The sequence below is a fragment of the Polypterus senegalus genome, chromosome 1 (assembly GCF_016835505.1).
Source record: "Polypterus senegalus isolate Bchr_013 chromosome 1, ASM1683550v1, whole genome shotgun sequence".
Taxonomy (NCBI): Eukaryota; Metazoa; Chordata; class Cladistia; order Polypteriformes; family Polypteridae; genus Polypterus; species Polypterus senegalus.
Window position 1 is genome coordinate 338,458,303 of NC_053154.1, and position 13,435 is coordinate 338,471,737.

Consider the following 13,435-nt stretch of genomic DNA (forward strand, 5'->3'; position numbering starts at 1 on the left):
AAAAAGATATGAAATAATCTGTCCTCTTAAAAATGCCTTCAGTGTTTCCCAGAGTATGCCTTCTGAAACCTTGGAAGATGCGTTTGTTTCAAGAAAATAATCAATTTGCTTGGATATGAATTCTGTACAATTCTCATCAGCTAATGGCAGGGGGTTAAGACGCCAGCTACAAGATTAGTGTGTAGGACGCAGTAATTTAAGCTCCATGATCAGAGGGGCATGGTGAGAGATAACCATAGCATCTATTGTGATGGACAGAAACTGCTTTGTCACCTTCCATTTTGCAGACCTGCCTACATAGCGGAATGAATAAAAAAAGAGGAAAAGATGACAAACAAAGACTAAAGACAAAGACTTGAAGAAGAACTGAAGAGACAGCAAGAAAAAGACACTTACTGGGGTTTAAGTGAGCAACAAGTCCACAAGCCATGTAATAATATGACTAGTCACAATAGCTATAGTTAAAAAAGAAAGGTTTGTTTATTACTGCAACAAATTTGTATTCCAAGGGGTGGAAACTAACCAAACCAGCTAGGAATGCCAAAAATAAGAACATTCATTTTGGGCTCATAGAGTGTAGATTCTGGGTATTAATTAATTAAGTGGGATAATTAATGCTATTATCAAAGTACGGTATGCTGAAAAAATTGGTGTAGCAGGTGCAGCTGGTACTTTTGCAAGTCATATGGGCTCCAATGTTTAGGTAAAGTCTAATCGACAAAATACGGAAGCCCTGCTGTGGATGTCAGCTGTGGTACAAGCACAGGACCAGTGGGCCAATTCTGAACCGAGGTGTTTAGCACAGTTACTATGCATATGGTGAGCAAACAACTCTAGAGGTGGCCAACAGGGGGAATGTTGAGGGTTACATAGCTGTGATGTCTCATGGTGGTGATGCCAGCCTAAACTGGTAAAGGTTGATGGCAGTCAAAGGTTACTCTACGGGTAGAAAAGCTCAAGAGGCAACTAAGCCGACCCCAAATGCGTGAAGAGGGTACACAAATATTGGTTTGTGAACAGTTTATGCAATGGCACATGTGCTCTTATTTGGGCAAAAGTGGTTGTACTGGTACCTATGGTGTGTTACCTTTCTAATTTTAATGTTAATTGTACAGCTGCATATGCTTAAACAGATAGTTTGGGACAAAGTTCTACTTAGCAGTTAGACACAAAACCAGTACAGATTAAGAAATGAATTCCAACAATAGACTTAAACTGCAGTAGGTTAGGTTAGTGGAAGGCGTGGACTTGTCTCATTTTGAACCACCAGATCTGATGACATATGAAGTCTGCAAAAAGCTAAAGGAACAGTTGAAGCAAGCCGGAGCAGATACAAGTCATCAAGAGTGCATCCAAGTTCTTTAGATTGTCTTTGAAATAAAGAAGATATGTAATGGACAAATGGTCACACACAACTTTTAACACTTGGAGAGCAAATACTGCAAACCAAAGCACAAGTTATTCAACAGACTATTCAAACAGTTAAGACTGTTTAATTATAATATAAAGACATTGTACAAAAGATTTATCGGGGTGGAGTGTTGTGAGGTGAGATTTTGCATACAAGTTGATAAATATTTTGTGTGTCTTTATTTGTAACTTAGGCAAAGCAATGCAATATTAGTCTTACATTAGTGACAAGCATTCATGTTTACCACACCCTTTTAGGAATGAGTCTCTTTGTAATTTTACAACAGGTTTGGGGGGGAAGTGCCTAAAACAAGTTTGGCAAGTGTTTCTCAGTCAACCCCCATAGGAAAGCCAGTCTGCCAAACTTAAAAGCTTTACCTTAACATATGGTTTTGGGGGCAGGTATGAAGGTGTTCTATTCCCCCATTGGTCTGAAGAATGGCTGTTTGTAACTCGCTTATATCAGAAGCCTTTAAGTACCATGATGTCCTATTGGCTCTAGGGGTTGGACAGAAAACCTATACATTTGCTTGCTTTACCTCACTGATTAAAGACCATCTCACACACCATGAACTGAAAAGGACAACACAATGAAGAGCACAGCTCAGCAGCCATATTGAGACAGGCATGTGACCTGTTCTGAAGAAAACTGACTATAAACGATGCCTTAACTAGAGACATTTTAAGTAACTAACAAGTCTGTGTGCCGCCTGAAACTACACATCACCATTTATCATGTTGTATGGTTGGTTATATTCAAATGTACTTTGCATTTTGTTATTATTCATGAATATTATCAATAATATATTGTTTAAATTGTAACTTAACTCCTGCTTGTCTTTTACTACACCTAATTGCCTGAGGTTGTAGATGCAGAAGGGAAGGTGGGGAGAAAGTATATACTATAATCTATACTAATAAAAGGCAAAGCCCTCACTGACTGACTGACTGACTCACTGACTCACTCACTCATCACTAATTCTCCAACTTCCCGTGTAGGTGGAAGGCTGAAATTTGGCAGACTCATTCCTTACAGCTTACTTACAAAAGTTAAGTTTCATTTTGAATTCTACGCATAACAGTCATAACTGGAACCTACTTTTGACTATATATATGGCCATTTCCGCATCAAGATCCGAAAGTGGCAGCCTTTCCAGCAGCTCCAGTATATGACTTTATCTTTTTACCTTTTTATCTCTATTTTTCTCTATTTAACTGATCACTTCTACCACTTTATTTTATGTGGAATTGCTCCCTGGACACTTTTTATTATTTTTACTTCTTGACATGGATTTTTACACTCCGAGAATCGCCTATTCAAGTAGTCAGCTTAAAGCACTGAGAAGAAATGCTTATGCCGGTGTGGTTCCTTATTTACCTGACGAGGTAAGAAGACGATATCGGGCAGCCGACGGCAAAGAAAAAGATAAGATTAAATTGAGACAACTTGAGAGAAAATGGCGTTATAAACCGTCGGTGCCTTCTGTGATCCTGGGAAATGTAAACTCACTACCAAATAAGATCGACGAACTGGCTGTGCTGGTGAAAAATGTCAGAACCTACAGAGAATGCAGCTTGCTGTGTTTTAGTGAAACGTGGCTAACGACTACCATCCCAGATGCTAACGTGGAGCTACCCGGGTTTAGCACAGTTAGAGCAGACAGAGACGCAAGTACCTGTGGAAAGAAGAAAGGAGGAGGACTCGCTCTCTATGTCAATACAAAGTGGTGCAACTCAGGACATGTAAACGTTAAAATCTCCACTTGCTGCAGGGACATCGAACTGTTGGCCGTAAGTCTGCGCCCCTATTACTTGCCCAGAGAGTTTGGACACGTGATTGTTGTTATTGTTTACATCCCCCCTCAAGCGAACGCGAGATGGCGAGTGACATCATCCATTCCGCAGTTGCTAAGTTACAAACGCAGCACCCTGAGGCACTTGTGCTAATGCTGGAGACTTTAACCATGTAACGCTGGACAAAACATTACCTGCCTTCTCCCAGTATGTGGATTGTAACACCCAGGGAAACAGGACTATCGACCTACTGTATGCAAGCGTTAAAGACGCATACAGCGCCACCCCGCTGCCTGCGCTTGGGAAAGCAGATCATAACCTGGTTCTGCTTCAGCCTCAATACAAACCAAGAGTGAGGGCTACCTACAACACACGCTCATTCAGGAAGTGGTCCCTGAGGCAGAGCAGGCTCTGAGAGACTGCTTTGGAACTACAGACTGGGATATATTGCTGGTCACATAGTGAGAACATTGAAGAGGCTGTTGAATGCACAACTGATTACATCAACTTCTGTATGGACATTGTAGTTCCAGTAAGAACAGTATGCTGCTATGCTAACAACAAGCCATGGATTACAAGTGACATCAAGGGCCTTTTGAACCAGAAGAAAAGGGCTTTTAAAGGCGGTGATCAACATGAGCTCAAGCGTGCAGAAGGAACTCCGAGTCCAGCTCAGGCGGCAAAGAGCAGTACAGGAGAAAGCTGGAGCAGAAGTTGCAGAACAACAGCATGAAGGAAGTGTGGGATGGGATGAAGATTATCACTGGCTGCAGCTCAAGCGGAGTGCCGCCATCGAGACAGACGTGGAGAGAGCAAACCAAATGAACAACTTCTTTAATAGGTTTGATCATCCTAACCCACTCTCACCTCGGAGTACTGCATCCTCCAACCATCCTTCTGCTGATACCAGCATAGGTGAGACATCCCCACCCACAATTACAGCAGCCCAGGTGAGCAGAGAGCTGAAAAGACTTTGTGCCAGCAAAGCAGCGGTCCAGATGGTGTATCGCCACGACTGCTGAAGGCCTGTGCGTTGGAACTGGGGAGTCCTCTACAGCATCTTCAACCTGAGCCTGGAACAGGGAGAGTCCCAAGGCTTTGGAAAACATCTTGTATCACCCTGTCCCAAAGGTATCACGTCCTAGTGAGCTGAATGACTTCCGCCTGTTGCTCTGACGTCACATCTGATGAAGACCATGGAGCGGCTGCTGCTTCACCACCTGAGGCCACAGGTCCGCCACGCCCTGACCCTCTGCAGTTCGCATACCAGGAGAAGGTGGGAGCGGAGGATGCCATCATCTATATGCTACACCGATCCCTCTCCCACCTGGACAGAGGCAGTGGTGCTGTAAGAATTATGTTTTGGACTTCTCTAGCGCCTTCAACACCATCCAACCTCTGCTCCTTAGAGACAAGCTGACTGAGATGGGAGTAGACTCACACCTGGTGGCATGGATTGTGGACTATCTTACAGACAGACCTCAATATGTGCGTCTTGGGAACTGCAGGTCTGACATTGTGTTCAGCAATACAGGGGCGCCACAGAGGACTGTACTTTCTCCGGTCCTGTTCAATCTATATACATCAGACTTCCAATATGACTCGGAGTCCTGCCACGTGCAAAAGTTCGCTGATGACACTGCTATTGTGGGCTGCATCAGGAGTGGGCAGGAGGAGGAGTACAGGAAGTTAATCAAAGACTTTGTTAAATGGTGCGACTCAAACCACTTACACCTTAACACCAGCAAGACCAAGGAGCTGGTGGTGGATTTTAGGAGGCCCAGGCCCCTCATGGACCCTGTGATCATCAGAGGTGACTGTGTGCAGAGGGTGCAGACCTATAAATATCTGGGAGTGCAGCTGGATGACAAATTGGACTGGACTGCCAATACTGATGCTCTATGTAAGAAAGGTCAGAGCAGACTATACTTTCTGAGAAGGTTGGCATCCTTCAACATCTGCAGTAAGATGCTGCAGATGTTCTACCAGACGGTTGTGGCGAGTGCCCTCTTCTACGCGGTGGTGTGCTGGGGTGGCAGCATAAAGATGAAAGACGCCTCACGCCTGGACAAACTTGTTAAGAAGGCAGGCTCTATTGTAGGATTAAAGTTGGACAGTTTAACATCTGTGGCAGAGCGACGGGCACTAAGCAAACTCCTGTCAATCATGAATAATCCACTGCATCCACTGAACAGTGTCATCTCCAGGCAGAGGAGTAGCTTCAGTGACAGACTTTTGTCACTGTCCTGCTCCACTGACAGACTGAGGAGATCGTTCCTCCCCACACTATGCGACTCTTCAATTCCACCCGGCGGAGTAAATGCTAACATTAATTTTATTTTAATTCTTTTCATTTTTATTACTATTTAATTTAATATTGTTTCGTTGTATCAGTATACTGCTGCTGGATTATGTGAATTTCCCCTTGGGATTAATAAAGTATCTATCTATCTATCTATCTATCTATCTATCTATCTATCTATCTATCTATCTATCTATCTATCTATCTATCTATCTATCTATCCTGCAGCTCGGTCGCCATGTGAGGCGGAGTTGCGTCCCGCATCAATGCGCCTCCCATGTAATTGAGTGCCTGCCCATATAAGGTAAATATTCGCGGATGAAGGACTGTGCTTATGCAAACGAAGATGAGATGGTCAGAGATAGAATAGTGTTTGGCACAAACTCAGTAAAAGCGGGTCTGAGCTAACATTAAATAATTGCTGGTGAAGGACTGTGCTTATGCAAACGAATAGAAAGCAATTGTTACGTTATGTTTAAAATGTTTCCTTTTCTTTTTCATAACTTCTTTAACACACTTCTCCGGCGTGAAGCGCGGGTATTTTGCTTGTACCTTATAAACAGTGGTAAGTCTGGGAGACTTGAGGCATTCTGACAAAGGCTACACATTAATAATAAAAAAGGGGAAAGTAGAGTATTACTCTACCAAGACAAAAGAGCATCATACTTACAAGATTTGATAGTGGGCAAAAAATTATTGACTATAAGGAAATAATCAATTCTTTAGTAACAGTGATGTATGGTTGAGAAGAAGGAGTGTTCTCTTTTGTTAGGATTTAAGAACCTCCATGGGTCAGATAAGCTATGATGTGTTACAAACTGTGTAATTAGCTTTGCAGTATTAGATGTTATCACCATCGCAACTGAGGATCTATCCAGGTGTGGAACTCAAATGCAAATAAAGTCTTCGTCATTATAATTTTGTGACTGTTCACATTAGGGATAGATAAAAATATATTTTGGAAGAAAGCTCTATCATCTGTGTTAGGTGTATAGATATTAATCAAAATTATTTTAGTATTAGAGAAATTGCCTGTCACAATGAAATATCACCATTCAAAATCAGATATTGCATCTAACACTACAAATTGAATAGTTCTGTGTATTAAGATTCCCACACCCCTGGTCTTCTTTGTATAGCTAGAGTGAAAATTTGGCCAGACCACTATTTATGCAACCAAAACTGACTCTTGCTTAATAAGTAAATCTCCTGTAAAAATACTGTCTTGGCATTTAGACTTGTTAAGCACAAGATTAATTTCTTTTTCTTTAATTCATGATTGAGACCCTTGACATTCCAGCTCACAAAATTAAGTATTTGGTCATGGAAATATTTCTTCTGAACTTTTGTTGCACAGAAGAGTACAAGGAGTAGAAAGTTTATCGCTGTTCTGTCAGTTACAAACGCAAGTCTCTTGCAGAGGCGAACTGGTCTCACAGGAAACAGCTGTCAAATGTGATGTACCGCCTCCTTCATCAAGGGCATCCAGCGGGCTGGTAGCAACAGCCGGAGCATAGGATGTCTGGGGGGAAAAGCACAGGATAGAGAGAGCGCACAGGAAGGCCACGGCTCGATCTTTTAAATGTTTATAACGCTGCATGAGGAGTGAGTCATGTGGCAAGCGAGCAACTGATCTTGCAAAGAGGGACTGAAAGAGTGTGTATCTTTTCCATTGAAAAATTGTTTAAGAGGGGGTATCTGAAGGGCCAGCGCATCTGCCAGTGGCAGTGGTCACAAAATATATTGTGACAGACGGCCGGGGTCCTTGCCTTGTTGGGACGCCCTTCTGAGGAGAGGACATGACATCAGCAGTACCTTCCCCAGGACATGAGAAGGCTGCTCCCCTGGGTTGCATCGGGGCTATGGCCTTGGAGCTTAGAAGATCAACCCTGTTGAGGCCCGTGGCCACTGATTGGGGGCACCTGGGCAGCTCTGCAGCCTTGGCATGCAGTGCTTCTGCAACACCCAGAAGTGCTGCCGGAAGTTGATCGGACAACACCTGCAGCACTTCCAGAAGCAGTATAAAGGGGGCCACATCACTCCACTCGGGAGCCGGAGTCGGGTGGCAGAGAACAGAGCTTGTATGAGAGTAGTGGAGGCTGCAGAAGTAGAAAGAAAGAAAGAAAGAAAAGGACTGGGTGTATGTGAGCATTATTTGTGTTGGTTTGTGTACTGTGTGTGCTGTTATGGACTGTGCATTGTGCCCAAAAAAGTGGGTGTTTTGGGACATTTTCTGTCTGTTGTTCCGGGCATCTTTCACAATATATAATATATGTACAGTAAGTTTCACTTTATAATGCAAGCTTCAAGTAGAATCTTCCTTGCCTTCCCAGAACACAGTGTGACTCATGATCGTGTGTTTCAAAAGTAAGTCGGGATCAGTCTTCTCAGCTCTTTATATATTTTGTCTGGAGAACCAAAAATGTAAAACTGATCTTCAGTAACCACTTTCAGCTTGGCAGGCTTCAAGAGGCTGTATCTGATTTCACCTCTGCGTAGGCGCTGCTTAATGTTGTAGAATGTGATGCGTTTAGCAAATGTAGCAGTTCAGAAATCTGGGAAAATATGAATGCGGGTATTTTCAAAAATAATCTCGTCTTTCTGTCTGAGAAAGGACATGAGATTTTGTTTGGTTTGTAGTTTTCTCAAAACGGACAATTAGACTTATTGGTTTGGAGGTATTCGATCCATGTATACGGTATGCCGCAAAGATCTCAATGTCCAATTTTAAGTCTTCTCCAGTTATTTTAGAGAATAGTGTAGCAATGAAAATCACTTGGTTTGGACTTTCCAAATTTTCAGGAAGATGCTTTTCATCCACGAAAGAAGCCGATTGTTCAACTATTTCAATACGGGTTGTGAACATTTGCTTAACATCTTCAAGCTCAGTAGCAAGTACTTTCATTTTGCTCTCTAACTTACTTGTATTTTCCAGTAATTTTTCATCAATTTTTTGTAGCATTTCTGTAAAGGTTATAGTAAACTTTAATGTTGCTCCAGGTCTTTCATATTCTGATGCAGTTTCTCATTTTTCTCGTTTAGGACCTTCATTCCATTCTTTACTTCTCTTTTGTTCGTCTTTGCATCTCACCTTATATCATTTATATTTTCCCTGAGCACGGTCATCTTTACCTACAGCTCGGAGAGTGCGTTTCGATCTTCCCCGATCTCAGTTTGCGGAGTTGCAAGTTCAGTAGGAGATAATGTTGCAGATTCACGGTGGGTATTAGATGAAGTTGACAGTGGGGATGAAAAGGCCATGTTTGGCTCCAATGATCCTCCTGGAGTCGACAAATACTCCTTGCCTGCCTCACTCGTAGTTTCACTCCCACTAGTGCTACCATGTCAGATCCTGGCAGGTCTGTACCCTTCACCAATCTGTTCCAGGTTTGTCTCTGGGTGGCTGTACCCTAAACTTGAGGCCAGTTTAGACTTTGATGGGACTTTTGCTGTTTTTTTCCTTTTCCTTCTAAGCCCTTTGTTTGCAACTGATGCTACTTTGTACACACATGTTTTATTATTAAATCCCCTCAGGATGAATAAATACATAATATCTCGAAATGATATATAAAAAAATGTTAAAATAACATCGCTGTAAATGGAGCTCCCCCCTACACGTTCATCTCCAACAATCTGACTAATCTGAAGATCTGATGTTATTGGGGGTGCTTCTCAGATGGATATGAAACCACATGGACAAGCGGGCATAAGACAGCGCATACGGTACATTCAGACAACACTCTATTCCATGAAAATTAAAGTTATAATCCTGTAGCAGGTTTGATGTGTAGAGACAATTACAGTCTGTGGATTATGATCTGCTTGCCCTATCTATTGTCATACATGGGCGCTTAAGGGAACAACATATGGGCTTAGTTAACTGTATTACCACCCGGACCAAGAGGTCGCTAGGTAATGACAGAAAGAAGGATTGACGTGCTGCCAATCATGACGTCACTTCCGGGGGTCACTCCACCTGAACCCACCTCTTCCTCCCAGAAACTATTGTCACACACATGCGAGTAGGAGGCAGCTAAAGGGCCTATGTAATAGTAATTCCACAACAGACCAGGGGGAGGCAGGGTGCATTAACTATCTCTCTCAATTCCTTGCAGGCAACTCTCAGGAAATCCCAGCAGGTTCCGGCGCCACTGATGACGTCGCTTCTGGCCCTAGGGATGACGTCACTCCCGGTTCTGGCCCTAGAGATGACGTCACTTCCAGTTTTGGCCCTAGAGATGACGTCACTTCCTTAACCGGCCTATAAAGACACCACCTTAACTCAAAGACTTCCGTTCTGTTTTGGACTCCGACTTGTGAACATATCACAATTATTTAAACCATTTTGCAGCCAGGATATATATAATGGGTGTCTGCTGCAAACCTTCATGATGACTTTATGTCTTTATTCTGACACCATCATTACCAGAAGAGCAGCCATCTTGGACAGACTCGATCTTATTAGAGAAGAGGTCTCAACATTCTTGTGCCTAACATGCGTTTTTTTTTTTTATTCTTTTTGAATTCCTGGACTTCTTGTGACCCTTCTGATAATTTAGCAAAATTATGGAAGGATTCAAAAGTGCATTTTTAGCATTTTATTTCACTTTTGATAATTTCAAAAATGTGAAGTAGAAATACATGGCTGTTTGATACATAATATGAGACACTACGACAGACAGATGAGAAAGGCGCTATATACTGAAGTTATTTTCTCCTTAATTAAAGAATCTCTGCATTAAATGTTTCATGCTAGCATATTATTTAGGTTTGATCACTGATCACTTCTCCCAGCTTTAATATTTGAATGTTTTATTAATTTTGAATTGTAGCCACAGATTAAACAGTAAGATAAGCATTCAGTTTATTTTAAGCTTTTTCTAAGTTACACAAATCAACTGTCTTTATAAAGTCAACCATCGTCTTCAAGCTGATCTCTGCCGCCCTTCATTCTCCCACTTGTCAGCATTCTGCAGATGGAAGCCGTGAATATTGGACCACCTCTGACAATTTTCCTCGGTATATCACAACACCGGAGATAAGGATGACGGCCACGACAAGAGCTGCTACAATAACCAGAATGTTCTGACTCAACATCTCTCTGGAATCTGCAAAAACAAAAAAATTCATCCGCTGATTATAAAAAGTCATCACCATAGGCCAGCGAATTCCCTGGCAAACCTGCATCTTGTTAAATTGTTATTTTACTTGCTAAGCTGCAAATCCAACGGAATCATTTAATTTATTTGACATAACATCTCAGACTAGGCTTTATTAAGACCTCAGTATCTGCTGTCATTTCTTTCCCGATCCGAGTCTCATTTCAGCACTGTTTCCCCCTTGTGGCAGTGGAGCTGAACTGTATGTTAGGAGGTTGCATTGGAACCCTGGATAGACCTAGGGTCTTATTTATAAAACTTTTATATAGATTTGAGTGTGAAGGTATGTGTGCACCAGAAAAACAGGAAAATGCATATGCTCCCCCAAAAAATTAATTTAACTTAGAAAACCTGGCTTATACAATTTATCCTTTATACTGTATATATATCCCATTGGACTAATTAATGATGGTAATGAAACAGAATAGAGAAAGGAGGTGACTCGTCTTGTTTGTTGGTGTGCCACCAATAACCTGATACCCAATACCACCAAAACAGTGGAAATGAGGATTGACTTTCACAAACATGCTGACAGAATTTGTCCACATTACCTCCCTGCCCCGGGAGATAAACTACATCATCCTGGCTCACTCAGCAACAGAAATGATTCACTCGGGGATTAAGATTATATTGATGAATCATTCCAAGTGTTGAATCCAGGTGACTTCAGTCGGGAGAACAAACATCTCTCACCATGTTCCTTTCATGGAAAAAACAAGCTTTTAAATATAAACCTTTAGAAAAAACTGAACAGGTCTGATCTCATCTTTATATCACCTATATAGATAGCTAGATAGATACTTTATTAATCCCCAAGGGGAAATTCACATACTCCAGCAGACAGCATACTGATAAAAAAAATATTAAATTAAAGAGTGATAAAAACACAATGCAAGTTAAAAAATGGCAGGTGGAGAGTGCGAGGCAGGTATAACAGTGTATAATCATCTCAGCTGTCCAAACTTGGCTGGCCATATCACCAGCTTTCGCTTTATTAGACTGTGCACGTAATATGCTGCTGTCTGCTTACTCTGTTTACTCACGTTACACTACTGTTTTTTAGCTGCAGGTCAGTTTTGTTTTTTTCTCGTAGGTTTCAAGAGGGAAACGGAAAAGGATTTACAGTTTAAACTGATTCTGATTAATTAATTGCTTTATAAACGGATAATAAAGCAATTCAAGTCACATCTAATTTTATTTAGGGTTTTTTTTTCCTTTGCTGCCTTATTCTTATATCCACGACACTTACCATTATTATACTGAGCTCTTTTTGTAAGATAGAGAGGCCCTTGAGAGATGAAGTGCTCCTGGCTCTCCAAAGACAGTGCTCTCCTTCGTCTAAAGTATACAGTTGAAGAGCCATTATTCATGCAGCCCTGTGCGCACCGTGTTCCGGGATTCCCAGAGGTGCACAGAATGACAGTACAGCTGATGTACACCTAGAAGAAGAAGAATATTTTAAAGTTATTGCTCTTCCTCTCTATTCTTGGCATTAACCGTGAGCATGACTCAGTCTTGGAATTCTATGTAATTAGAATCACAGTATTTATTTCTCTGACACCTTTATCCAAGGTAACTTACAACATTTATGATACAATTGGTTCCATTTCTTTTGGAGCACAGGCAAGTCAAGTGACTTTCTAAGGGTCACACGCAAGATTTTAAACGACCAACCTCAGGGTTTGAAGTCCAAAGCCTTAACCACTATGCCACACTGCTTGCCCTAATGATGGTTACTTCCAAGTTAGTCCTGGGGTGACGTGTAATGATCTTCTTTACAGTGTTATTGTTGTTGTTGTTAAGTCTGAGTAAGTTCTGAAATTAGGCAGTAGCTTTAGCGTTGTCCTCTGACACACACTTGTCAGATCATCTCCATCAGCCCCAATAACTTTAGTTGCATGCTTAGTAATCTGCTGGAGCTTTTTTAGGTTTTGGTTTGTCTGACCACTAAACCAGGCAATAAAACTGAAAGTGATAACAGACTATGGTAAAAGGACAACATGAGGTCATCCACACCCTTATCAGGGCGCCATGCAGTCCCTACATTGATGGATTGAAGGCCAGAGGTCCACATGACCATCATCATCTAATTCTTCCATGTGAAGCCTGAAAACCATGAGGACTGATTGAGATCGTTTATGTTAGATAGAATGCCCAGTGGGGGCTCGTCCAGGTGGTCTTGTGGCCTCGGAACCCATGCAGATTTTGTTTGTTTTTTTTATTCTCCAGCCCTGTGAAGTTTTTTTTTTTTTGTTTGTTTTTTCTGTTCTCCCAGCAATCGAACCTTACTTTATTCTTTATTACTTAGTGTTGTGAGGTACAAAATCTGTACATTTTGGTTTCTATTTCCATTATATTTTGTTCAAGACAAGACAACAGATGAACTACATTCAGGACAAATCAAAGCATGTCTTTTCCCAGTTATACCTCACTTTTGTTCAGCTGTTCCAACAAAGAAAGGAAGACCTACTGGTGGCTCAGGCTATCAATTACTTCATAACCTAAGAAAGGATGGACATCTAATGATTTTACAGCCTGGGAAAGGAAGACCTCAGAGAACATCAAAAAAAAAATTATTTTTGGGAAAATGGAGAGAGAATTCATTCATCATATTGACAGCCAGCCAATCTTAATATCTAACAATAACATTTTGCAAACCCCCCACAGAATTTTAGAATAAATGTGCCTGAAGGAGGGAGGAAAAAGAAGGGACAAAGATGTCAGAAGAGAGCAGAGCGATGGCAATGTGCAGCCATTTCCATCTGATCGT

General features: G+C 41.6%; 1 protein-coding gene across 1 annotated transcript in view; it reads right to left on the bottom strand.

Annotated features, from left to right (window-relative positions):
• LOC120518282 (ZP domain-containing protein-like) overlaps positions 1 to 13,435 on the bottom strand; it is a 45,120-nt gene that overhangs the window by 8,226 nt on the left and 23,459 nt on the right. Inside the window, exons 6-9 of the mRNA XM_039741018.1 lie at positions 11,915 to 12,104; positions 10,515 to 10,614; positions 7,276 to 7,605; positions 6,971 to 7,028 (exon numbers count right to left, since the gene is read on the bottom strand). Of these exons, the coding sequence (XP_039596952.1) occupies positions 6,971 to 7,028; positions 7,276 to 7,605; positions 10,515 to 10,614; positions 11,915 to 12,104 (678 nt within the window). The remainder of the gene's footprint in view (positions 1 to 6,970; positions 7,029 to 7,275; positions 7,606 to 10,514; positions 10,615 to 11,914; positions 12,105 to 13,435) is intronic.